At 40.9% G+C, this 26,284-nt stretch overlaps 1 protein-coding gene across 4 annotated transcripts in view; it reads left to right on the top strand.

Moving 5' to 3' along the window:
* Nucleotides 1-26,284, top strand: part of dip2bb (DIP2 acetate--CoA ligase B (putative)b) — a 43,301-nt gene that overhangs the window by 12,679 nt on the left and 4,338 nt on the right. The window contains exons 2-39 of one of the 4 annotated variants that reach the window (XM_084928284.1): nt 3,360-3,431; nt 4,551-4,694; nt 8,835-8,960; nt 9,040-9,366; nt 9,771-9,917; nt 10,100-10,117; nt 10,547-10,666; nt 12,043-12,240; nt 12,472-12,563; nt 12,880-12,990; nt 13,085-13,208; nt 14,757-14,866; nt 15,012-15,114; nt 15,277-15,341; nt 15,617-15,710; nt 15,815-15,934; nt 16,028-16,142; nt 16,393-16,532; nt 18,103-18,239; nt 18,365-18,445; nt 18,552-18,679; nt 18,936-19,050; nt 19,196-19,397; nt 20,257-20,369; nt 20,832-20,855; nt 21,342-21,422; nt 21,522-21,645; nt 21,732-21,853; nt 22,265-22,376; nt 23,507-23,616; nt 24,070-24,200; nt 24,290-24,458; nt 24,548-24,718; nt 24,817-24,878; nt 25,411-25,468; nt 25,581-25,655; nt 25,744-25,918; nt 26,149-26,272. In XM_084928284.1, coding sequence (XP_084784410.1) covers nt 3,360-3,431; nt 4,551-4,694; nt 8,835-8,960; nt 9,040-9,366; nt 9,771-9,917; nt 10,100-10,117; nt 10,547-10,666; nt 12,043-12,240; nt 12,472-12,563; nt 12,880-12,990; nt 13,085-13,208; nt 14,757-14,866; nt 15,012-15,114; nt 15,277-15,341; nt 15,617-15,710; nt 15,815-15,934; nt 16,028-16,142; nt 16,393-16,532; nt 18,103-18,239; nt 18,365-18,445; nt 18,552-18,679; nt 18,936-19,050; nt 19,196-19,397; nt 20,257-20,369; nt 20,832-20,855; nt 21,342-21,422; nt 21,522-21,645; nt 21,732-21,853; nt 22,265-22,376; nt 23,507-23,616; nt 24,070-24,200; nt 24,290-24,458; nt 24,548-24,718; nt 24,817-24,878; nt 25,411-25,468; nt 25,581-25,655; nt 25,744-25,918; nt 26,149-26,272 — 4,540 coding nt within the window. The remainder of the gene's footprint in view (nt 1-3,359; nt 3,432-4,550; nt 4,695-8,834; nt 8,961-9,039; nt 9,367-9,770; nt 9,918-10,099; nt 10,118-10,546; nt 10,667-12,042; nt 12,241-12,471; nt 12,564-12,879; nt 12,991-13,084; nt 13,209-14,756; nt 14,867-15,011; nt 15,115-15,276; nt 15,342-15,616; nt 15,711-15,814; nt 15,935-16,027; nt 16,143-16,392; nt 16,533-18,102; nt 18,240-18,364; nt 18,446-18,551; nt 18,680-18,935; nt 19,051-19,195; nt 19,398-20,256; nt 20,370-20,831; nt 20,856-21,341; nt 21,423-21,521; nt 21,646-21,731; nt 21,854-22,264; nt 22,377-23,506; nt 23,617-24,069; nt 24,201-24,289; nt 24,459-24,547; nt 24,719-24,816; nt 24,879-25,410; nt 25,469-25,580; nt 25,656-25,743; nt 25,919-26,148; nt 26,273-26,284) is intronic. The other 3 variants (XM_084928285.1, XM_084928286.1, XM_084928287.1) reach the window with 3 other exon arrangements.

Here is a 26,284-nt window from a genome sequence, read left to right as displayed (position 1 = left end):
ACTTTAACAAAGATTAAGTTGCGGTGTGGAGTTATCTGCAGGTGCTCTGCCGTTCCCGTGGATTTTTTTTTCACCACTTCTGGGCTGTGTTCATAGTGTAAACTTTGTATGATGCCCGACACTATGGAGAGTTCCTCTATTGCTAGACTAGGGATGTTAAACATAAAACCCAGGGGCCAGAATGGGCCCATTAAAGATCTCCAATCCAGCCCACTGGATGGCATTGGAACATGTAAAGGAGAGCATAAACTTTGGAACTTTAACTCCAAATTTTAATAGGTTTTAATAGGATTTATGGGCATCCATAAAACACACCATCTACTAAAGGTGGTTTGAGTTGTTGTGCTAGTTATCATGAACTGAGAAAACCCCAAAGTCTTTATAAATGCTTCTGGAGCCATTTCTAGCATATTGCACTTTGATTTTTTTTTCTATGATGATGTGAAAAATTGAGGCGCGTCACACTAACTGATCCTTCTTCTAAGAACTTGCCATATCAGTTTTTTTTTGTTTTTCCTGTGCCCTTTATTCACAGGGCGAGGCACCGCTACAAGCTGCAAGCGTTGAAGTGTTTCCAATCCCATGGAAAACCTCACTCAAAATAGCTTTTTGGAAAAGTACAAAAAAAAAAGATGTTGGTAATTGTAATAGTTTTTTTTTTATAGTCACATTTTAGGAATAATTGATGGAAAAAAATATAAGGGAGCACACATACATATTTTCAGTGCTTTCACATCAGTTTAACCCTTCAGCTTCAACTGCTGGAGACCAAATGTGATGACGCAGCCGTAAAAACGCAGATGACTTTCAAATCATCCAGATGGAACAGTGATTACTTTGAGATTCATTTAATGCCACACAAGCCCCTCCCCCTTCACTGACTCCATCTCCCTCTCTGCCTATCTGCAGTGAAACTGCCTGTTCACATAAGCTAAAAATAAATTGTGTCACTGAGCGTGGCCAACTGTACTGTTCATGCATTACTTATGGAAGTGTTTGCTTTTCTTCCATTTTCAGAAAAAAAGGGCCCTCAGTCGCCGAGCAGATATTGTGTTGGAGTGGTCTCTCACGCAATATCCTCCAAACAGGAGCACTTTCACTGTTGCCGTCCTATCCACAGTGATGTCAGCAGTGTGGCAATTTATATGGCTGTGTTGTAGGTTGCCTAAGCTTTTCTGTCTCTTCTGCTTAAGAGTTGTGTTAGAGGTTCTGTTTAAGACCAAGCAGATTAGTCAGTTTTTAAATATAAGAGGAGGATCTTTGTATCATCTGTAATGTCAATTACGCAAAATGTGATTCTTATTGTTTTCATCCTTTCATAACAACAAATCCAAAAATTCCAACAATCATAAAGCAGGAAACAGAGGCCCAGCTTGAATATCCACCACAGTTAAAAACACCTTTAGCCTAACATGTGAGGCCATACATTCTCACTCTTTACAAAATAAGAATAACTAAAGTTTAAGCAAACTGCATTTTCAAAGGTATTGCTGTATTTTTTTTCTGGACTGTTTAGTCATAACCGACATCTAAAGATGAAGTTTGCATATAATTGTGGATACAAATCGTCAGCTATTTCTCTGAGCGGTTTTCTAAGTAGATTCAAAGTTACTCAGAGCGAACTTGGATGATGTCTTGACTGCATGTGTTGTAAATCATATGCGTTTCATGTGGATTTAATAATAACATGTTCACAGTGCAAACTTCTTTGCACATCTCCTGTAAAGAATTCATACAAATTTGTGACCTTGAACCTCTTTCTGTTTTGGTTTGCGCTGGAAGGCCTTCTGTTTTGGGGATTCGTGTAACCATCATGATTTTGTCCCAATTTTATGCTGCTTTGCTTTTAACACGCCGACTTCAAAAAGTGACACTTCACTTGCTGCTTTATGTTCCACCCTTTGTCTTTGTAACAAGATGCTCACTTCACGTTAGTGCTTTTAACTTTGTGGTTTGTTGGAACCACATCAGAAAATCCTCATCTCCTCTCTGTTGTCCTCTGTGCTGTAACTGGGCAGAGAATAACAATCAGTGCCAGAAAGATTTGTATTTTTCTTTGCATCTCAGAATCCTAAATTGTAATCACAGATTAAAACTGAGGCCCACAGGGCATTATGCTACTGAGTGGCTGATTCACAAACATCAGGGTCCTCCATCAGACCGGCCGATACTTGTAGTTGATATAAATCTATCTCCCCTTCGCACAGACATTTTCAGGCACTGTAAAAGGATAACCGGTTGTTTCAGAGATATGTGGAGATGAAGTTTAAAAAGCAGCCAGGGCAGCTACTGGTGAACATACTGAATGAATCATTGCTGATCAAAACAATTACTGTAAGAGTGTGTACGGGCTCTCCAGATGGATTTTTAGTAACTCAAAACCTGACAGCTTTGCCCACAGAAGAGTTTGGCAGAGTTTCTGTATCGCTTCGGGGCCAGCCGAGAGCTCAGTCAGGCTGTGTTGGGTCTGGTGGGGTGGAGGAAGCTGCAGATGGGCTGTTGGCAGGAGGGATGGAAGATGGTGTCGAAAGGACACTGCTTACCTATCACTTGAATACCATCAAGTCAAACCCGTGGCTCAGGATTCTTCCTCTTCTGTCCTTTGCAGCATCATTCTCATTTTCATAAGCATTTTCTGACTTCATCGCTTTATCTTCTCTGCATTTCCGTTTTTCCCTTTCTTGTCCTCAGTTTTCACACTTCTCTCTTTTCTCCCGGTGTCTCTGAATCATCCCATCTCTTGCCCACGCTTCCGTACGTTTCCAGATTTAGTCCTGTTTTGTTTTTCTCTTCTTTGAGGCTGGAATCGAGCCACATGTTTGACGCCTGCAGTCATCTCCAGAGATTACTGCAACACTGTGTGGGTCCAACTGTGTTTTCATCATCTTCTTTATCATTTTTTTTCTTTTTTCCCCTGCTGCTTCCTGCTTTTTCTATCACAGTGGGTTGGAACAGGTGTTGGCTGACTCCATTCACAGATAAAAAGCTGATCATGCTGAAGCTGTTTATTCTACCATCGATCTGCGATAACACTTGAGTAACTGTTGTTTGGTCCTTATGACAGTCTTTCTATGATCTGCTCTGCTGAAGCAGGGTTAATGAGAGGAAAAAAGTGATATTAATAATGCTGATATTGTTGTAATGGCAAAGAGAAATGTGAAAACACTACCATCATAACATTTTTTATTAAAGTTCAGGGTTCAAATGAGCACCTTTGACAGTCTAACTGGTGTATATTTGAATTCCATCAAATAAAACAATCAGAGTTTGAGATGTTTTGTTATTTTTATGGTGGCATATCTTATGCTCATTTTTTCAGAAGCAATACAGAGTTTTATTTTATTTTATTTTTTCTACAGGTGACATCACACAGAAGGGCTATGAGAAGAAAAGGGCAAAACTTCTGGCTCCCTACATAATCCACACTCCACGTAAGTGTTCATAATCCCTTTTTTGATCGGGCTAAGCATAGATGTGCATCCCCCGTGTCTTTGCTGTTTTCCTGTCTTGCTTAGGCATACTCAAAACAATATTTTTCTTTGTCTTTTTGCCGTGGCAAAGAATCTGTTCTTGACTTAAATTAAAAAACTATATCTAAAAATAGAATCATTTCACACCCAGTTTTTTATTATGTTACAAAAATGAAATAAAAAAACAAAAAAACAGACTTGGAACAACAGATCTACAAAGCAGACAAACACGAGCCGACTCTCTCAGTTGGAATATGACAATCCATGTCCTTAAAACAACGTCCAAAAAGCCCACCTAAAAAAAATAAATGTAGTTTCAAACACACACACAAAAAAATAAATTTTAATATTTTTCATGTCATTTGAAATTTACATTCAGTTCAGTTCAATTTGATTTCAAATATATGGCGCCAAATCACAGCAACAGTCACTTCAAAACACTTTATATTACAATATTATAGAGAAAACCGCAACAATCCTCAGAGTAAGCACTTGGCAACAGTGGGAAGGAAGGTCCCCCTTTTAACAGGAAAAACCTCCGACAGAACCAGACTCACAGAGGAGTGGCCATCTGTAATAATAGCGATAGCAGAGACCAATTGAAATGACAAGTATACATGGTGTGTTTAATGCACAGCCACACTGTGCACATATGACAGCAACATGGTTTCATGGTAAAAAGGCTAAAGTGTCATTTGAGGTTTTCCTAAAACAGAGAAAACTATCCAGTCTTTGTTGTGATGCTCATTAATATCCATTACTATCATCACTGAGGTTCTGAAGAATATTAAATGGTCTGATTCCTATATAGTGCTTTCCCACTCCAGGTGAACATTCAATGTTGCTACATGGCTCTGACTCTTTGCGGGTAGTGCAGAAGGACATAAACCAAATCATCACCTTCCACAGCACAGTTAAACAGATAGTGTTTAACAGAAACAGTTAAAAGTTCAGCAGATACTCAAGGCCTGTTACAGGAAAGTCTTCTGCCTATTAAATCAAAGTGTTTGCAGAAATGAGTATGTAAAGCAGTTTTTGATTGTTTTGTAACAATGCATGTATTTTGTGTTTATTTTACAGCACCACCTCCTCAAAACGTACAGCCTCCTGCTCCTAGTTCCTTGAGCCATGCACCTCCACCCTCCAGCTCATCCCGGTATCGTGAGCGACGCGCTCGCAGAACGCATCGCAGTGGAGGAACCCGGGATGACCGCTACAGATCAGGTGATCAAGAAGTCCAGCGTCAAAATGTTCTTCATCCCACTTTGGTTGTCCCACCACGGTCACACCAGCGGTACAGCGCACTGCAGCACAGTCTTCAGAGCTGAAACGATCCGACAACAGTCTGTTTTTAAGCTCAGATCCTGGGCTGTTTCAAAGGGACAAATTAAAGAGCTGTGGGGAACGTGTGTGTGAGAGCGAGGCAGACAGCAGTGCATTGCCGCAGCTGGGAAGCCCCCTTAGTGAGGACCCCCTTCTCAGGCAGAAGAGTGATGTCAGTGGCTGGCTATGTATGAGAAGGTTGTGAGGAGAGCAGGGAAATACAGATTTTTTTTTTTTTTTTTTTTTTTTTACAAAAAAAATCCTATATAAGTGGTAAAGATCTGAGAAAGTTGATTCTGTTCAGCCGCTGTGTTTTCAGTGGGAGAAACGTTTCGTCACTCATCCATGTGACATGTTCTGCAGCTTACTGCAGATTTCCTCAGCCTCATAAACACTATATTTACTTAATGATCAAAACCAACACCACTGACTAACAGTGGGGCTGTGCGGCCAGTTTCATGATCATTACTGTGTAAGTTGTCAAGACTGATGATCAATACTCACGAGTACCATTCAGAGAGTAGTGAATGTCTGCGATCTCAGCATTGTTACATGTTGAAAGATGTACCCTTAGGCCCCTTCCTCGATTCAGAGATGGTTGTTTCCTTTTCACGTGAAGATGAGACAAGAGAAGCACAAAGCACGTGTGCAGGACACAACTAGTGTTTGTTGACTGAGAGTCGGACTCTAAAAGCATCTCCCTGTGGGCTGACCCACACCCTGCTGGTTCTTTTCTTAAAAAGCCTCTCAGCCTGTGCAGCATGCTAAATGCCAGGCTGACTAATCTAAAGTCTGTCAGACTGGAGTTTGGTGGAGAGTTGTCTAAAAATGTTTCAGCTTTACAGAAAATCTTACTGGCAAAATCTTATCTTTTTGTTTAATCTGGTTGGAGGATTCAGAAAGATTAGAGCTTAAAAAAACTCAGTAGAGGCTAAATTGAAATTGTGATAACAGGTCTGTGTTAGGAAATAAATCTTTTGAAAGTCCCAAAAAGCTATGTACATATTTGTGTCCTGGCTTCAAAATAGGTTGTTGTTATGTTGGTCAGGCTATGATTGTTATACTTACCGTGAGTCAAACTTGGCAATAAAGCTCCCTTGTGTATTCAGTTACTGCTCTTTTATAAGACAATCAGTAGTTTACAGTGTAGTGGGCAGTGAATTTAGATTTGAGACACATGCATTTATCTGTGCTGTTGTCTATGTCACAGTCACTTCTGTGGTTCAAAACCCTTAATTTGGATTCCATATTTAGTGGAATGAAAATTGCTCCCAGAATTGTTGTGCTTTCTTCCACAATGTTTTCGTAGTCTCGAAAGTCTCCTACATATGAAATGAATTCTGGTATAAAGAATTGCAAATACTGCAAAAGTGGTTAAATTGAGAGATGAGAAAATGTAAAATAAAACCAAGCTGAATGACAGATGGTATTCCTCAACTAATTTTATATTGCAGGATGAGAAAAAAAAGGAGTGTCACAGTGGACAAGAAGTTCCTTTACATGTTGGAAAATACAGAATATGCAAATATATTGATGCACTGAGGAAATACAACACTACACACATTGATGTTTTCACAATTATGTTTATTCAACTAAAATCTAAGAGGACCCATTCTTTCAGAAATGTTTTTAGAGGCAGGCTGTGTGGCTAGGTTTCTTTGGTTTTATACACCTGTGGCAATGAGACTGAAAACACCTGAATTCCAAGATTAAGGCATTGTTTGGCCCAATACTGTGTCCACATAGTGCATATTTAACTCTGAGGTTTGGAGAAAATCAACAAAAAACATTTCAGCACAGAATGTATAAAACAATATTTCTGTTCCTGATCCTGTTCCCTTTTGCAAATTTTAGGCTACACGACTAAGTCCGAAGCTGTGGTGATTCCATTCAATTCAGTTTTATTTATATAGCACCAAATCACAACAGCAGTTGCCTCAAGCACTTTATACTGTAAAGTAGCAACCCTACAATAATGGAGAGAAAACCCCAACAATAACGACCTCCTATGAGCAGGCATTTGGTGACAGTGGGAAGGAAAAACTCCCTTTTAACAGGAAGAAACCTGCTGGAGGTTTCTTCCTGTTATAAGGGAATCTGCCACAACCGGTTGTAGGTGAGGGGAAGAAGAGTTGTGGTAGTAAGTTTATGGGGGTGTATGCTGAAGCTGAATGCTAGTCTTGCCATGTACAACGGCAATGCTAATAACTGATGTTAGCACGTTAATTAGCTTGCACACGTTTTGCTAATGTGCAGTAAAACAGAAGCTAAAGCTGAGCCCATCAGTTTTGAGGTACTTTGTTGTAATTTTGCACTAATGAAAAAAAATCATCAAAAGTGTTACATTTCACCCTGAGGCACATGGATATCTCATGATAAAGGCTGGCAGCATGTATTGAGACATTTTACATAAAAAATAAAATAAAAATGCAAATGTGTTTCTGATGGTGGCATGAGGAAAAAAAGAAGATCACTAAAGTCAGGAGGTGTACCCCTCTGGGGAACAAAGGATTACTATAGTAGGCTTATAATGGCAGTTCATCCAAAAACCGATGAGGAGTTTCTATCAGAACCAAAGTTGTGATCCTACTCGACAGAAAAAATGAACTTGATGACCTTGAGTCATGTTGTTAGAAAATGGCAGGTCAGAGATTTCTAATTAGAAGTGTTATAGCCTAAAATAATGTAAGAATAGTAGAAACTGCAGCAGTGAGGAACACAAAAAATAAGGTGGTTATAATTTTAACAGACTGCAGAACAATTTAATTGCCTCTGGCTTCCTGCAGTTATTACACCTCTTACACAGCCTGTCACTACGGAGTTCACTTGAATACACCGCTGACTGCTTTCTGGAGCTGCTCTCGCTATGATTACACTTTATGTTTTATGTACACCATTTTAGATTCAGATTAAGAAGATAAATAAAACGGGCATGCATCAAAGACATAACTAAGTAAAGGTCCTCAGCTGCCCACATGTCAGTGTTGATTGGAACTGGAGTAAAACTCACCGCAAGCTGCCACGCACCCCACTGTGCCCATCACCGTGGAAACCTCCCTCATCCTCCCGGACATGTGCAAGGAGTCGTCTCTCCTGACGCTCCGGTGCGAGGATGCGCAACAGCACATTATGAGAGAGAATGATTTAGCTGAGAACAATCTGTTAAGCAGAATGGCAGTTATGTAATTATGGTCCCCACTGCTGCTGTGAAATGAGCTGTGCTCTGTGATTTATTTAAATCTGTTGATGTTTCAACAAAAATGATGCCCTCCAGTCGATAGATGTGAAAATTCACTAAGTCGTCTTTTGCGGCGCGTGTTCTGTTACGTGGTCTGAGCGTGCGTCTGTTTACGCGGTGCCTTTTAATGCGCCTGTGGGTGTCATCAAGCGAAAGTATCTCGGCATTCATTACTGTGTGCATTTGCGCGTGTAGGCATGTGAGTGGGCTAATACACGGCTTGGCTCTCTCCTCTCTGTGTGCCGTTTCATTGGGAAAACGCTGTCTTCCTGTAAGGATTTCTTCAGGCTTCTCACCTGTCACCGTTCTTCAAGTTTTAAACATGACTTATAGACATAACGCTACACTCCTGCTCTCAAAAAAATGCTGTCACCAGCTAAAGCAAAGTAATGTTTTTCATCATTATTTTGCAAGCTTGCTAGATTCTTCTCTTCTTCTTTTTCTCTTCATCGTGGGACCCCTAAAGTTAGTTACTGTGCCTTGAAATCTCATTTAGGGGGCTCGGCTCCTCGGTTGAGATCCCCTATGGAAATCATTCAAACATATGAAAATGTTATTCACACAGCGGTGACTCTTTGAAGTAGTTCAATAAACTTTCATATAATGGAAAAGAAAAGGTCTCACTAATGGAAGAAAAAGACCATAAATGGAGGTAGTAAACAAAATGTACATTCTTGAGTCATGTTGAAAGAATGTTAACAGCTTTTTTTCTTTGTGGCCTTCTTTGTTTTGTTGCTCTGAATGAGATCCAAAGCCATTGGAACTAATCTCTACCTAAACTAAATGTGTTTGTGTCAATACAGATATCCATACTGAGGCAGTACAAGCTGCCTTGGCTAAACATAAGGAGGAGAAGATGGCGCTCCCCATGCCTACCAAACGGAGGTCCACATACGTGCAGTCACCCATTGAAACACGCACACCACCAGGTAGGACGTGTGAAGGCATTACAGTTGGACTTTTTAGTTAAGAATTATGGACATTTACATTTTGTTTTGTGGCACTAAGACTCCTCGTCTGGGTCCGAAGATGAGACAGCCGTGCGCAGGCAGTCGTCAGTGGTTGCTCCCCAGCCTCAGGTCAACCCCAACCTGCAGAGCCCGGAGTCTTGGGTCAACCACATCGTCCAGGGCTCTTCCACCTCCTCCTCGGCCTCCTCCACCCTCTCACAGGAGGCCAAACCACAGCCTCAGAGCCAACCTCAGCCTCAGTACAAACCGCAGTACCAGCCTCTTTATAAGCCTCACCACCAACCACAGTACCAACCTCAGCACCAGCCCCACGAGCAGCCTCGCACTGCCGCAGTGACGGACATGCTGGCTCACAGTCGCATTGGTGAGACGTGCGCCTGTGTGGAGAATATTCTGTGCAGACGTTGCGTATGTTAAAGCAAAAGACAGTAGACTTATTAATTATTTAACTGGAGGAAAAGCAGCAGGTAAAAAGTTTGGATCATCTGATTGGTCAATTTATGTAATGCTGTACAACTAGCTTTAATATTGCCTAATCCTGTAATGCAGAGTACATAAACCTACCAGCTATAGTTAGCTTGTGAGTAGTGTTTCACATACAAATAAACTGAGGGCTTTTCACTGCCATGTGTGAAGGTAATAATAGTCTTTTGTTTTTGCTAATGCATGAGTGTTTTATTTTTATTTTTTAAATTTAAAATTAAAATTATAGCTACAGTACATTCGTCCCATTAAAACATGTGGACATCTCACTGCTTTCCCTTACAGCCCACTCAGAGAATAGTGCACCTCCTCCAGATGTGACAGCTGTGGCCCCTCCGGCCAGAGGCCCACGCGTGGACCTGCCCTCCAACGCTGTCGTCCGAGGGATGAGCCGGGGACAGAGCCGCTCGAGCATGATGGAGACAGCGGATGGTAATGGAGAACAGTTCATTTTTAACATTTTGTGTCTCTTTGCAAGAATCTGATTTCTCTCTCTTCAAATAAGTGTTGACTTCCAGCTGTGACCTTTTTATTAATCAAGTTGTTTTTCTTCCCGATTTTTTTTTTCTTTTTCTTTTTTCCACTCTGTCAAATTATTTTTGACCGGCTGATAGGAAGAGGTAATATACAGAGTAAGGAAACTCCTTAATCTACAATGTCCATGGCGTTCTGTGTTTCTGACTCTCCCTGCTGTGTGTACTTAGTGATTTTACCAGGAAATGAAACAAAAGCAACGTCTACACGCACAAAAAGAATCCTCATGTGTGATCCCAAACCAAAAAAAAACTTTATCCCGGCTCTCACTCCGTTCTCCTTGTGTTGACGCCACCCACCGCGCTGCTGCTTTTCAGTCCGGACATATGTTACAGATTCAAAATGGTGTATCTGTGGTTAATTCAATTTTTTACTAAAAAGTTACGGCATGAAAAACAGCAGACTATGTGATGGTAAGACGCTTAAACAATGTTCTAATGTTCTGTCACTGTGTGTCAGAGCCGTGGGATGTGTGACTGTGTATTTATCCCTGCTGCTGCCCCTCTCCACCTTCACCCTGCCTGTAGGAGTTCCTGTAAGCAGCAGGGTCTCCACTAAGATTCAGCAGCTGCTGAACACCCTGAAGAGGCCTAAGAGGCCCCCGCTCAGTGACTTCTTCACCGATGACGCCGAGGAGATCGTAGAAGGTACGCTGCTGCACTGAATTAGCTGTAGCGGTAGACTGTTTGACTTGCACAAATTACACATAGAAAAATTGGAATTTGTGCCCCTCCTTACTCCAACGTTTTATAATAAGTTAAAATAGTCAGATGTAGTGCTCCAAAAAGACATTTCTGATTATTTATGAACACTTACCTGTTTTACAAATGTATATTTAGGTTTCTCTAATAAGCCAAAGAGTTTAAAAGTTGTAACTAACTAGCATAGTTCATTTAGGGTGAGTGTGATGCAGGATATTTTAGGGGCTACATGCAAAGATGTTTCCTAAATGCCACACATGCAGGAAGTTGGTCTAAAAGAGGACAACTCTAAGGATGCACGCAGTGAAAGCATGTATGCCACTGTTTCTAAACACTGTAATCTGTACAGAAATCAGAGCTAATGCTAACTGAGTCAACAGCTGCTGGTAAGGAGAAACCTAGTTTGTATTATTTTATTAAACCACATATGCAATGACTGGTTTAGTCATTGCATATGTGGTATGAACTGATTGTTTTATAAATGTCCCCAAATTTCTTTTGCAGGTTGAGAATTTGCTTGTAAAGGTGTGTGGCCAGGCTAGAATTTACTGATGTTCTCTGAACGTCTCACATGCACTGTTATTGAAAACTTCAAACTTAGCGGCTCCATGGTATAGTGGTGCATGCACTCACCTAGCAAGCGACAATCCCTGGTTTCTCTTCCTGGAGGAGACAAAAATCCCTTTGGGCTTGCGTCAGGAAGGCCATCTGGTGTAAAAACTGCCACATAAAATATCTATCTGCTATAGTGACCCCTTGTGAATAAGGAAAGTAGCTCACAGAAAACTTCAAAGTCAACACTGCACTCTGTCGGGTTCCCTGCAAACCAGATGAACAGACACATGCAGAGACATACAGAGATTCCTGGATTTTTTTTTAGTTAGTAAAAACACAAAATAAGGATAATTAACGAATCAAGTCGGCATCCCTAACAGGTAATATGTTGGTAATAAATTAAATGATCTACAAATGAACCATTTTTCACAACCTGGTGACAGAAAAGTGCTTTGTATTTGTAAATCATTTTAAATAAGTGTCTTTATATATGAGATTTTTTGGAATTCAAATTTGTGTGATGTAAAGCAAAACACTGATAAAAATCTATTTTAAAATAAGGAGATAGTGCTAAATCTTTGGCATATATATATATATATATATTGTAAATAAAAAAAAAAAGCAGGTAACATGAGAGCTCAGGAAACAAAGGGGGAAACCATGTAGGAGGAAACTGATACCCCGCATGGACCGGTTTTACCTCCGTGATATCTCATCTCATTAGTCTCTAATATACTCAAAAGTGTCCTGTTGTCTCTCTTTCACAGTGCCCCAACCGGACCCCAACACACCCAAGCCAGAGGGCCGTCAGATCATCCCAGTGAAAGGGGAGCCTTTGGGAGTGGTCAGTAACTGGCCCCCAGCCCTGCAGGCAGCGCTGGCTCGCTGGGGAGCCACTCAGGGGAAGAGCCCCGCCCTTACTGCTCTCGACATCACGGGCAAACCACTCTATACACTGACTTATGGTGAGACACAAGATTCAAACAGAGAAGTGTAACGTCATCAAGTCAGTAAAATAATATGTCATTTAATGTCATAAACACTTATTGTGACCACTGAAAGATAACATTATATATGTTTATTATTTTAAAACCTAGTAATAGTAAAAAAAAATGTGCAAACTCTTTGACATTATATTTTTCTAAAGGTGCTAACACCCCCCTGCCCCCCCCCAAAATCTACCATCTGTCTGTTAGGGAAGCTGTGGAGTCGCAGTGTGAAGCTGGCGTACACCCTCCTGAACAAACTGGGCACTAAAAACGAGCAAATCCTCAAACCAGGAGACCGAGTAAGAGCTCACACTCAGAAAAAACACACATATTTACAGCAAATGATTATTTTTAACTTGTGTACTTGCAATGAACATTGACTGTATCACGATTTATCGCTGCTGCCTCTGTGGGAGGCAGGATTTTTTTGTTGTTGTTGAAAATAACAGCAAAAAAGACCGTTTTTAGTTTTTCACACACTGCTTCTATGCTGCTTTTATGTCTATTATGTCCTGTTACGTAAAACGACTGATATGGAAGAGGGTTTACTTTATTAAAATGACCACTGGCCCCAGAAAGTGCTTGTTTTAACGTCCAACTAAACTGTCTTGGTAGGTGGCGCTGGTGTACCCCAACAGTGACCCCGGGATGTTCTGGGTGGCATTTTATGGATGCCTCCTTGCTGAAGTTATACCTGTACCTATTGAGGTACCGCTGTCTCGCAAGGTATAAAAACCGTCACAGGAAACTTTCATTTTATGTTTTTATTATGTTCAAAAATCTGAGTGCTTTCTTGTTGTCCTGTTTGTGACGTGTTTAGGATGCAGGTATCAGCCAGGTGGGTTTTCTGCTCGGTAGCTGTGGCGTTGGTCTGGCTCTGACTAGTGAGATCTGCCTGAAAGGCCTACCCAAGACCCCCACGGGTGAAATACTACAATTTAAAGGTCAGCAAGCAAGTTCTGTCCTGAATGTCCTGAATACCTGTTTTGTTTGAAAAAAAAAAAGCAACCTTTGTCTAATTCAACACTAATGTCAAAAACATTGGGATGCTTTGTTTTGAAAATTTCATAAACTCCTATTATATATTCACAGTAGAACCTGGAAAACAGACCAAATGTTTTAAATGAGAAAAAGTAACATTTCATAGCAACACGTATCAAAAAAGTTAGAACAGGGCTGTGCGTACCGCTGTGTGGCATCCAGTCCATAAACATCTGGAAACTGAGGAACCAGCTGCTGGACCTTTTGGAAGGAAATGTTGTCCCATTATTGTCTGCTCAACAGTCCTGGGTCTTCTTTGTCCTATTTTTTGTTTCATGATGAGCCAAATGTTCTCATTTGGCAAACGGTGTGAACTGCAGGCAGGCCAGTTCAGTACCTCGACTCTTCTACTATGAAGCTGTTGTAATAGATGCAGTATGCTGTTTAGCATTGTCTCCAGGCCTTCCATGAAGGAGGTGTTTGTCTTAATGGGAGCATATACCTTTCTGCATTGTTGGCACCTTTAAACTTGTGAAAGATACCGTTTCCAAAAAGGCACCAATGCAGCTCTATTCCCTCAGAGATGCAGGCTTTTGAACTGAGCATGGAAAACAAGCCAGATAGTCCCTCTTCACTTTAGTCCACAGGATGCAGCATCCATGTTTTCCAAAGACAATACAAAATTTTGATTCATCTGACCACAGAATAGTTTTACACTTTGCCTCAGTCCATTTTAAAAGCACTTTGGTCCAGGGAAGACGGCACTTTTTTCTTGATCATGTTCACTTACGGCTGCTTCTTTGCACAATAAAGCTTCAAACTGCATTTGTCGATCGCACAGCGAACTGTATTCAAAGACTGTGATTTCTGGAAGTGTCCCTGAGTCCATGAAGTGATTTCCATGACAGAGTCACGCCTTAATGCAGTGCCACCTGAAGGCCTAGAGATCACAGGCATCCAATATAGATTTTTGGCCTTGTCCCTTCTCCAGATTCTCTTCATCTTTTGATGACATTATTTAGATGAGGGGAGATGACCTATTCAAAGTCTTCAAAGTTTACATAGTTTACACCATTATTGTGAAATTGCTCCACAATTTGTAGTCTCAGTTTTTTCCAGATTCACACTCGTGTTACTGACCCAGTTAGTTCAGTTCAGCATAACTTTCTTTTCCATCCTTTTGTCTCTTCCATCTCAACTTTTTCAGACATGTTACAAAATCCATCCAAATACAAAATGATGTAATATTTGTATGCCTGAGTTTAAACATTTGACATGTTTTCTGTGTTATGTGTGAGTTTATATGATTTGCAAATCATTGCATTTTGTTTTTCTTTACACATTACTCAGCATCCCATTTTTTGGGGAGAATTGGGGTTGTAATTCAGATCAATTTTGGTGGCTTTTAGAAAACCTGTGAAGTTTTTTGTTGTTGTTGTTTTTGTGTTTTTAAAGAAATTAAATATTTCTCGAAATTGTTGTGTGATGCATATCTTCCCTGTCTCTGTTAGGCTGGCCTCGAATGAAGTGGGTGATAACAGATTCAAAGTACCTGACGAAACCATCCAAAGACTGGCAGCCGCACATTCCCACTGCTAACACTGACCCTGCATATATAGAGGTAACACAGCTGTGCTTATTATTATTTTTACTTGTGTTGCTTCATTCTTAGAACCTATTCCATCCTGTCAAAGTACCAAAAATATTTTAAAGCTTCATTTTAGTCTGGTGTGTTGTGGCTCATTTGTTGCTTCATCTCTTTGTAGTATAAAGCAAATAAGGAGGGCACAGTGGTGGGCGTGGCTGTGTCTAAAGTGGCCATGTTAACCCACTGCCAATCACTGACTCAGGCCTGCAACTACTGTGAGGGTGAGTAGAAGGATAGTGTTTGCATCATCCATTACACAAAGCTTTATTTCGGTTCAGCTCCATGTTATTTATATAACAGCAAATCACAACTTGAGTCATGTCTCAGTGTAGATTGTTTAGACATAGCCAACCTCACTTGTGTCTTTGTGTCTCTGTTTTAAGGGGAAACTTTGGTGAATGTCTTGGACTTCAAAAAGGACATGGGCTTATGGCATGGAGTTCTCACAGTGAGTGTCATTAGCTGTAGATTTCTAGGTTAGGTTAGGTTGCATATACAGTTAGGTGCATGTACAATGTCTTAATTTGTGTGCACATTATATCTGAACTATAAATTCTCCAGTAAATATAAAATGTTAAATTACTAATGAAAGAGATTTCTTGCGCAAAATCATCACAAAATAGGTTTCTCACTGTTTGTGTTGTTTGTCAAGTTGGAAGGAAAAAAATCCCTTCCAGTTTTTTTTTCTTTGCAACCTCCAGTAATCAGGTTGTTTGATTGCAGGCTGTAATGAACAGGATACACACGATCAGCGTTCCCTATGCAGTGATGAAAGCCTGTCCTCTCTCCTGGGTGCAGAGGGTCCACATCCATAAAGGTAAATTATCTTTTACTCTGAGACGAAGTGTATTAAAAAATGATTTTATAATTTTATAATACTCCATGTAACTCCTGCTGTTGTGCTGTTGTGCTGTTGTGCAGCTCGTGTAGCTCTGGTGAAGTGCCGTGATCTGCACTGGGCCATGATGGCTCATCGGGAGCAGAGAGACATCAGCCTGGCTTCCTTACGAATGCTCATTGTTGCTGATGGTGCTAATCCCTGTGAGTATGTCCCGAGCCATCGCTGCTTTGTAAAACTGGGTCTTTTCCAACAAGCCAAATTAGATGTCACACTTTTAAAATTGTGCTTTCCAGGGTCAGTGTCTTCCTGCGATGCCTTCCTGAACAAGTTCCAGTCTCATGGGCTGAAGCCTGAGGTGATTTGCCCCTGTGCCACATCTCCAGAGGCCATGACGGTAGCTATACGAAGGTAACTCACTGACCTATATTCACTGTTCTTATTGGATGTTGTTAAACATTACAGAAAACTTAAAGACAAAACAGAAGAAGATTAAAACCAAATTCTTTCTATTCTTTCATGTCTCACACAAGCCACCTTCACAGCCTGTATTTCAGTCCAACTAGACAGAATTTATATGTGATGTTGTTCATAAGAGGGTAGGCAGATGGCTAACAGATGGAAACATCCATGTTTGATTGTGAACTGTCTACTCGTGTAGACCCGGAGTGCCTGGTGCGCCTCTCCCTGCCCGTGCCATCCTTTCCATGGGTGGCTTGAGCCACGGTGTCATCAGGGTGAACACGGAAGACAAGAACTCCGCTCTGACTGTACAAGATGTGGGGCACGTCATGCCTGGAGGTGAGGGTAGAAGAAAAGCTGCATGATAAACGGCTTTTCGTTTGCATTTGTTTTTTTGATTGTAATTAATTTGCTAAAAAAGAGACCATTACTGACTGACACTTCAACAACAAAAAAAACAGTTTTCTATACATATTAGGAGATTACAATATTGACTAACTATAACCACGTGGTTATAGTGTAAAAATGTAATAGGCCTAGTTGCCGCCAGCTCTGAAATCTTTCTGTTTGACCTTTTGCACGTATCCAAGAAAATGGAGGCAAACAAGGTTGTTCAAAAATATAATCATAAAATTATAATCATATGAGAAAATTAGAAATTCAAATAATTATCTTCTTCTTTTCAACATCCAGATAAAATGTTCCAGTTTTTTGATCATCTGCATGGCAGATGTTTATTTCTAAGACTTCATGACATAAACAGTTGGGTTTTTGAACACTAAAGCAGCATTTATTATTTTGGCTATATACCAACACTTGTTCATGTTACAGTTTGTAATGAATATGCAGACTTTAAGCTTTCACTGCCATTTTTATATATATAGTGCCCTGTTTATCTGGGCTCATGTGTAATTGGACAATCCATACGAAAACTTGACTTAATATTTCCTCATAAATGAATGAGATCAAAGGTTTGGAAGTGATTTCAAGTGTGGCATTTCATTTTTAAAAGCTTAATCTGTGAACCCACAACATGCACTAAAGGAGCTCTCAGTGGAGGTCAATATCCACCAGAGAACTAGCAGGGACATTAGCACGTTGGCACAATAATGAAGGGGGTAAAAGGATGCACTGTTGTACTTGAACCTGGACTAATTTGGTCAGTGATCATGGGATCCTTTCCATCATAAAGAGAAAAAAAACATTTATCAAACCTCTAGGAGACAGACATGTCATTACCCAAGCCTGTAATAAGCCCCTCATAAGCCTCAGCAGTAGAAAACAAAGATTAGACATTGGAGACAGTCTGATGCATAAGTGTGCATCTGTGGTTAAGCAGACAAATTTGTACTTTAAGCTAAAATGAAACCCAGGAGTTTTTGAAGGTAAAGAAAGGCAAGACTGAAGGCATAAAGAACCACAAAATATAAAAAACATTTGCAGCAAAAGGCCTGGCAACAAAGAATCCCAAAGGAGGAAACTCATTCTTTGGTGTTATCTGTTTGCTTCCTGACATCGTGCAGCCATTTCCTGCAAAGGATCCTCAGCAAAGTCTTTAAAATGAATATTTTGATGTAACTGTGTTAATTTGTTCATTTATATTTATGACGCTCAGATAGGGGACTGCATATAAAAATTGTTAATTGTTAAAACAAGTAATACACTCTTTTATTAAATTCCCTTCAAATTTAAGCTGAAAGTCTACACTTTCCCACATTCAGTCAATCCAGTCAATCCTTTTAAACTGCAAAAATAACAGAAAGCATGTAAATCTGAATACATGTACGCAACAAAGAATGAAAATGGGACTTTTTTTTTTTTAATCATACGTCTAAGATAAAATTATCAAGGGAATTATTTTAAATTAGGAAGTCCGTGTTTTCTTAACTTTGCCTTTTTGTCCCTCCAGCTCTGATGTGTATCGTTAAGCCAGATGGACCGCCTCAGTTGTGTAAAACAGACGAAATTGGAGAGATAATTATCAACTCCCGTGCAGGAGGCAACATGTACTACGGTCTGCCTGGACTCACCAAAAACACCTTTGAGGTGCGAAAGCAGAATAACCAACACTCAAACTGCACATGCTGCCACCATCGTTAGTAAGGGACGCAGTTAAAGCTGATTCTGTTTTTGTGTGTTTTGCTGTTCTTTCTTTGCGTCGTCATGCCCAGGTGATACCGGTTAACGCTAACGGAGTTCCCATTGGAGAGATTCCATTTGTGCGATCTGGACTCCTGGGGTTTGTTGGCCCAGTAAGTAGGACTCTTTCATTAGAGCACTTCTGTGGTAACCTGAAACCATTCGTCTCTCTCACTAACAGTATAACAACCCTGCTGTTGCATCACTTGCTCCGTACAGGGCAGTCTCATCTTCGTGGTGGGGAAGATCGAAGGCCTGCTGATGGTGAGCGGGCGGAGACACAACGCCGACGACTTGGTGGCCACAGCTCTTGCAGTTGAGCCGGTCAAGACTGTGTACCGTGGCAGGTGAGGCAAAACTCTTCTTCACGGATTAAAGAAAATAATCTTAGAGCTCTTTGGTGGGTCAAGTGCAAATCTTATTTATAACTACTGACATCTAGTGGTATAGAGGAAACACAGCAGGCCCCACACTGACAACTAGAGGGATTATTGAAAGATAAAGTATTTCCACTTTCTGTATGCTTTAAACTGCTCATTTGTGTTTGATTTCCACGACTTCTGGCTAATCTTCAGTGAGTTTGTGTATCCTTGTGTGTGTCAGGATCGCTGTGTTTTCAGTCACGGTGTTCTATGATGAGAGGGTTGTAATTGTGGCAGAGCAGAGGCCCGATGCCAGCGAGGAGGACAGCTTCCAGTGGATGAGCCGGGTGCTTCAGGTAAATTCAGCCACAGCGTTCGAATGGAAGCCTCCATTCAGTGTGTCTACAATATAATCTTCAGTCTTTGGAGTTTTCGAAAAATCATTCGTCATATAGAGCATTACCCAGCAAAGCTAATCTCAGTGCTTGGTTTCATCTGTAGGCTATTGATAGCATCCACCAAGTGGGGCTCTACTGCTTGGCTCTGGTCCCGGCGAACACCTTACCAAAAACGCCGCTGGGTGGCATCCACATTTCTGACGCAAAGCAGTTTTTCTTAGAGGGCAATCTCCACCCCTGCAACATCCTAATGTGTCCCCATACCTGTGTCACCAACCTGCCCAAGCCCCGCCAGAAGCAGCCAGGTAGGTCTGTCTGACACAAACTTCTGTTCAACATGACTGAAAATGATCCTCATCAATTTCTTACAAGATTATGCCAAACGAAGCCTCGGTGAGGAGGTTCATAATTTAAACGTATTTAGCATAAATTATTAAATGGAGTCCAGCACAGAGACTGTTTATAGATGTAGTTTGTAGGAAACCTATGGGTCTGCCGTGCAGTCATAAGGATATATATGCAGTAATCTGCAAATGTCTTAAGTCACCCCTCATTTCTAGGCGCTTTGCTAGGAAACTGAGAAATAAGAGCAGGAACTTATTGAAATGTGCAAACATACATGACATCTAAATAAACAGTGATTGTACTATTCTAACAATTCAGTATTTGGTTTGACGACCTTCAGTCTTAAACAGAGTCTGAACTCTCTTAGACAAGCTTTCCTGTCATTTTTGGGGGCAGGGCTAGCTCAGTAGGTAGAGTGTTGGCCCCATTATCGGAAGGTCGGGGGTTCGAATCCACTGAACAGCTACACTGAGGTACCCCTGAGCAAGGTACCGTCCCTACACACTGCTCCCCGGCGCCCAATGGCTGCCCACTGCTTCACTTAGTGAATGGGTCAAATGCAGAGAGGAATTTTCCCACAGGGATCAATAAAGTATACATTATTTTTTTTATGTATTTATTTTTTAAGTAGTTTTCAGGAATAGTTCTCCAGGCTTCTTGAAGGACATTCAAAGCTCTTCTCTCGATGCTGCCTTTTGTTTGTTTCTGTGTCAAGATGATCTCACACAGCTTTGATAATTTTGAGGTCTGGCCTCCCTGTCTTGTTTGTGCCTCCTACTTTATTTCACTTTATCTCTTTCGGACTGTTTTGTCTTGTAGTTGGTGTCGGTCCTGCATCTGTCATGGTGGGAAACCTGGTGGCAGGAAAGAGGATTGCCCAGGCTGCAGGGAGAGACCTCGGTCTGATTGACGATCAGGATCTGGTCCGAAAGGTACTAGAACTATGAGCACCGAACTCCGAATCTGACAACCCAAACTGATCAAACTGCCGGCAGAAGTGGCCATAAAATGTTCATCTTCTCATCCTCTTTGGCACTGGTTGAAATGTTCTGGCCTCTACTGCACATTAATTGGAATCTGCAATAAATGAAAATGTGAATGGATGAATGTATGCAAGAACTATATCAGAATTTTGCGTTGTTTCTTGCAGTGTGACCGTACCCTTTTTAACCACATTCCTGTTTTTCAAATGAGCTAAATGCAAGTCTTTCAGAAGCTGCAGGCACCCTGTGCATGTGATTAACAGCATTGCTCAGCAAAGTGTGTGTTAAAATAGGAAACACTGAAACATTTCAGCTGCCACTGTAACAATGGCTCTACCTCAGCCAGAGCTCAGTTTTATAGAAAAATCTGGACTCTTCTTTCTCTCTTCTCTCGTCACTCTCTGGATGTAGCTCTGTATGTGGCCCACCGTGATGGTAAGAATCACGACCCTCTCTGGCATGTTCCCCACCCTCGTTTATTCTGGTCATGCTCGAATCTGTATTGTATTGTGGTTTTAGTTTGTGTGCTTTCGTTCAGTTCTGACGTAAGCAAGAATTTGCATGGGTTTTTAATTTTTTGGTATTTCAGAAAATAAGCACCTTCCATGAATGTCACCCTTTTTTTTTTATTGCTGATGTACCTTTCACATCCTAAGTTAGTGTTCATTACTATAAGACCTATATTGGCTTAGTGTGCTATAAATTCTTGTTCAGATCATTTATACCAGACAGCTCTCAGACAGCACACTCAGTGTAAGCACCGCTTTGTTTATTTTAAATTTAGACCCTAATAAATTCTTTTTTTCAACACCACCCTTCCTGTATTTACCCTCAGTGGCTGGGTTTGTAATATTTTATACACTTAAACAAAAAAAAAACCTCAGTTTACAGTGTATAATTATGTTTCTTATTTAATAACAGCATCAGTATTTGACAGAGGCGCTACAATGGAGGGCACAGACAGACCCAGACCACGTTCTCTACATTCTTCTTAATGCCAAGGTACCAAACCGATCTGTCCATACACTGCAAAATGCCGTACATCTTCTATGTGATTGACAAAAACAATACATAGTAACCTTACTGTCACCTGTCCTTCAGGGTGTGACAGTGGGGACAGCGACCTGTGTCCAGCTTCATAAGCGAGCTGAGAAGATAGCTGCAGCGCTCACTGAGAAAGGCAGCATCAACACAGGAGAGAATGTAGTGCTGCTCTATCCTCCTGGTGGGTTCTACCTCCGGCTCCATGTCTAAGCGTTCCTTCCGTCATCATTGTTATGAAATGATTTTCCTCTGTTTGTTTTCCCTCAGGGATCGATTTGATTGCTGCTTTTTACGGCTGTCTCTATGCTGGATGTGTTCCTGTAAACGTCAGGCCTCCGCACCCTCAGAACCTGGCAGCCACGCTGCCTACTGTCCGCATGATCATTGACGTAAGTGCATGTGGTTACATGCATTTATGCCTGTTCTTTCATTTAATCCTAAGCAGGATCTCATTCATGTAGATATTAGGACTAAAAAAAACACGTACATACACTGGATTACTTCTGCTTATGCTTTCACCAAAAATAACTCTGCAACTACTTGGCGCCTCTCTGCGCTTCATTAGATTTTAACAGATCTTTATGGCATCCAGTTTCCTGAAATAATTTCCATTTACAAGCTACATTGATTCCGAGAGCAAATTATGCTCATGAAGTGGGTCCAGTTACAGTGTCCATCATAGTTTCCACTTTTTAACTGTAATCGACCCGCTGATGGAATGTGCTGCTCACAATTTTACAACAAAAATGATTCTGACTGTTGTGTTGTCACGCTCCCATTCAAATGTGTTTTGTTACCAGGTCAGTAAAGCTGCGTGCATCCTTACGACACAAAACCTCATGAGGACTCTGCGCTCCAAAGAGGCAGCTGCCTCTGTTAATGTTAAAACCTGGCCAACAATCATTGACACAGGTAGTAAATACTCTTAGTATGTTAATCAAGCCTGAACATATCTGAGTACTGCATGATGCTCTGGTTACAAGCCATGGGCCAAATCAGGCCCCCCCTTGTGGTGTCAGTTGGTATTATTGAGACGTTCCAGCTATTTTTAATGTTTTATAAACACCGTCAAGTATTTGCAACTCAGATGTAAGTATGCAGTTAGTATTCAGTTATTAATCCTTGTATCAAAGAATTATGAATAATAAGTCAGTAATGTGAAAGTCAGGCATTCTAAAGAAAGATGATTCACTGTCCTCACAGTTCATTCATTTTGGTAAATATTCTGGTAAATATAAAAGTTTACCAGAATGTTGATCAAAATTAATCAAAAATTAAAGGTTAATGACTCTTTGTTTTTATTAGTAGCTTCATAGTATAGTGGTTTACACATTTGCCTAACAAGGAAAAGATCCATTACTTGGTCTCCGTGGGTTACACAAATCCTTTTTGGGGTTGTGTCCAATGTAAAAGCATCCAATGCAAAAGCAAACGTGTGTAGCTGCCCGCTGCAGTGCCCCATTGTGACTGAGTGAGCTGCTTTTATAACAGTTTGCTGTCATTTTGCTATGCTATAGTTTTCAATGGTCCATCAACATGATTTTTAAATAAATCAGCCGTGGAAGCTGTAAATAAGCAAACACGCCGAAAAGAAAATGAGAAAATAAAACACTTTTTCCCCTGTTCAGTTTTAACATATGACAAAACTTTAAATCCTGCAGTTTCTTGTTATTTACGAACACACTCCAAATTAAGCACACATTGTTCACAGCGCTTGACTTTCTCATGTGTCAGATTCAAAGCAGGAACAGGGTTCATTAGTTGTGGGTCGCAGTCGAGGCAGCGTAGATGAAGTTGGCGTCGGTTATTGTGGACTGTTTGAATCTGCAACACTGAGACACTAAAACAGGAAGCTAGACATTTCACTGCTTTCTACAATTGTTATCCAAGTTGCTCAGCAGGTAGATTTGTGAATAGACACCTGTTTGGTGAACTTTGAGTTAGTTGTTGCTTGCTGGATCCTATTCTATGTCATTGCTCAATATTATCTTAAGTTTACTTTGTGCACAGCGCTGTAAAACCCGCATTATTCGTGTTTGCAGATGACCTTCCTCGCCGCCGGCCTCCACAGATCTATAAGCCGCCCACAGCAGAGATGATAGCTTATCTGGATTTCAGCGTGTCCACAACAGGCATGCTCACTGGAGTCAAGGTGAGACACGTGACTTTTTATATGACTCCTCTACTGACTGGGGCTTTTACAGGATGAATTTTGCCACATGAAAAAGACTGTAAAAATACTGCGTTCTGTCACGGCGCTATTTTAAACCAAATATTGGCATCAATTCTGTAGTCGTTTTTTAATTTCATGTTGGCTGTATCTTAAACTTGTTAATGACTGTCTGGTACACTGTCTCATACATTATAGCAGTAGTAGAGTAGTACTGAAACACCAGCAGGAATCAGCAGGGTGTCGTTTTTCTTGTTGTAATCCAGTACAGTCACAGATGCACATACCTGGAGCATGTCTTCATTTTTAAAAAGTGAAAGCGTGTAAGGAACAGTTTCTGGTTATATATGAGTGGCAGATATCTATGGAAGACTTTACTTTGCTTTATAAAACATACAAAAAATAAATTCTTTATCTTTTCTTGTCTTTTATCAGATCTCTCATGCAGCAGTCAGCGCACTTTGCCGCTCTATAAAGCTTCAGTGTGAACTGTACTCCTCTCGCCAAATAGCCATCTGTCTGGATCCTTATTGTGGTCTGGGCTTCGTCTTGTGGTGCCTCGCCAGGTACGGTAAAACGTCAGCTACAATATTTCATGGTTATTTACAAAGGTATCACTTTCCCCACTTTTTCACCTACATGTTTTGTCTCTCAGTGTCTACTCAGGTCACCAGTCAATCCTGATTCCTCCATTCGAGCTGGAGACCAGCTTGTCTCTGTGGCTAAGCACGCTCAGTCAGTACCGTATCAGAGACACCTTCTGCTCCTACTCTGTCATGGAGCTCTGCACTAAGGGATTGGGTACTCAGACAGATTTACTCAAGGTTAGGACTCGACATGCAGGAAGAGAAACAATACAGCTATTTTTTAAAATAAAACATCATGGGTTTGATCATTTGCATGTTTGTTTAAGGCCCGTGGTGTGAACCTGTCGTGTGTGCGGAGCTGCGTGGTGATAGCAGAGGAACGCCCTCGTCTTGCCCTCACACACTCCTTCTCCAAACTGTTTAAGGATGTCGGGCTGTCGTCCAGAGCTGTCAGCACTGCTTTTGGTTCCAGAGTTAACCTGGCCATCTGCCTGCAGGTACACCAACCAGCAGGACGTCGCTGTTGATCATAGATCAAATGAGAAAGAAGTGGGACCTCTTTAAACCTGTTCTTTTATATATGTGTGTGTTTCAGGGCACCACTGGTCCTGATCCCTGTACGGTGTATGTGGACATGAAGTCCCTGCGCCATGACAGGTGAGAACAGTCAAGTTAGTTAAAGTAAACTTGCTAGTATTTAGTAAAAGCTTACTTTACACTTTTTTTTCTAGCTAAATGGGATTTATTGGATGTGATCAATATAAAAAATAATATCACGTGTGAACATAAAGTTGTTTTATATTATATTATATTATATTATATTATATTATATACAAAAAAAACTCATATGTCCTCATGTGGAGACAGTTTATTTTATATTATGACACAAAGAATAAAATGCTTTATTAAGCAGAATGACGGATGAGGTGCAGGAAAGCCAAAATGTAACGCTCCCATATGAGGACTCAGGGTTTCAGGAGGTTCATTGACAAAATTGTATGTATTTTTCTGGGGGGGTTTCTGAAAAAACAATAAAAACAATAACACAAAAGATTTTTCTTTGGCTCTGGCTAAAACCTCACTGGCATCAGAACCTTCTCTTTGCAGGAAAATCCCTGACATGGTCCAATTCGCAAAGATTAATTAGAACTTTGAATATTTATAAATGCGCTGTCTGTGTTTTTGGCAGAGTGAGGCTGGTGGAGAGAGGAGCACCTCAGAGTCTTCCTCTAATGGAGTCTGGCAAGGTGAAACTCATTATGCGCTGTCCTGTGTGGGGTTTTTTATCAATTTTTGAGAGGTTTAATGAAAAGCATGTCAGAGTTGTATTTAGTGTCTTTGTTTCTCTGTCATTTTTAGATACTGCCAGGTGTTCGGGTGATCATAGTAAATCCAGAGACCCGAGGCCCACTTGGCGATTCTCATCTAGGAGAGGTTAACCACAGCACACACGCATATCGAGACCACACCTGCAGCTAGAGAAGATTTTTCTCTGAAAGTTACATATGTTTCTTTCTCTTAGATCTGGGTAAACAGCCCTCACAGTGCCAGTGGCTACTACACCATATACGGAGAGGAAAGTCTTCAGGCTGATCACTTCAACACCAAGCTCAGCTTCGGAGACCCGCACACTTTATGGGCCAGAACTGGATACCTGGGTTTTGTGAAGAGGACCGAGCTACTGGATGCAAGCGGGGGTAAATAGACCATAACTGAGCTAAAACCTGGACTCAAAAATATTGATGGAATAGTGCTGATAAGTTTAATGTAACAAGGTTTGCAGATTTAAACCTGATAAAGCATAAACTTAAACTTTATGAAACTAAAGTAACCTCGATCCTACAGTAACCGATTACAAATTTTGCTCTAATGTGACTGAATTTGTTTGGGGGGGTGTTGCTTATATTGTTTGCATTTCTGTGCTCAGATCGGCATGATGCTCTGTTTGTGGTGGGCTCACTGGATGAGACATTGGAGCTACGAGGCTTGCGCTACCATCCTATTGACATTGAAACGTCAGTGTCACGGGCTCACCGAAGTATTGCTGAGAGGTGCGAATGCAT

The sequence above is a fragment of the Perissodus microlepis genome, chromosome 5 (genome assembly GCF_051167445.1).
Source record: "Perissodus microlepis isolate ML-2025 ecotype Zambia chromosome 5, ASM5116744v1, whole genome shotgun sequence".
Classification (NCBI taxonomy): domain Eukaryota; kingdom Metazoa; phylum Chordata; class Actinopteri; order Cichliformes; family Cichlidae; genus Perissodus; species Perissodus microlepis.
This window is presented reverse-complemented; position numbering and strand designations above follow the sequence as displayed.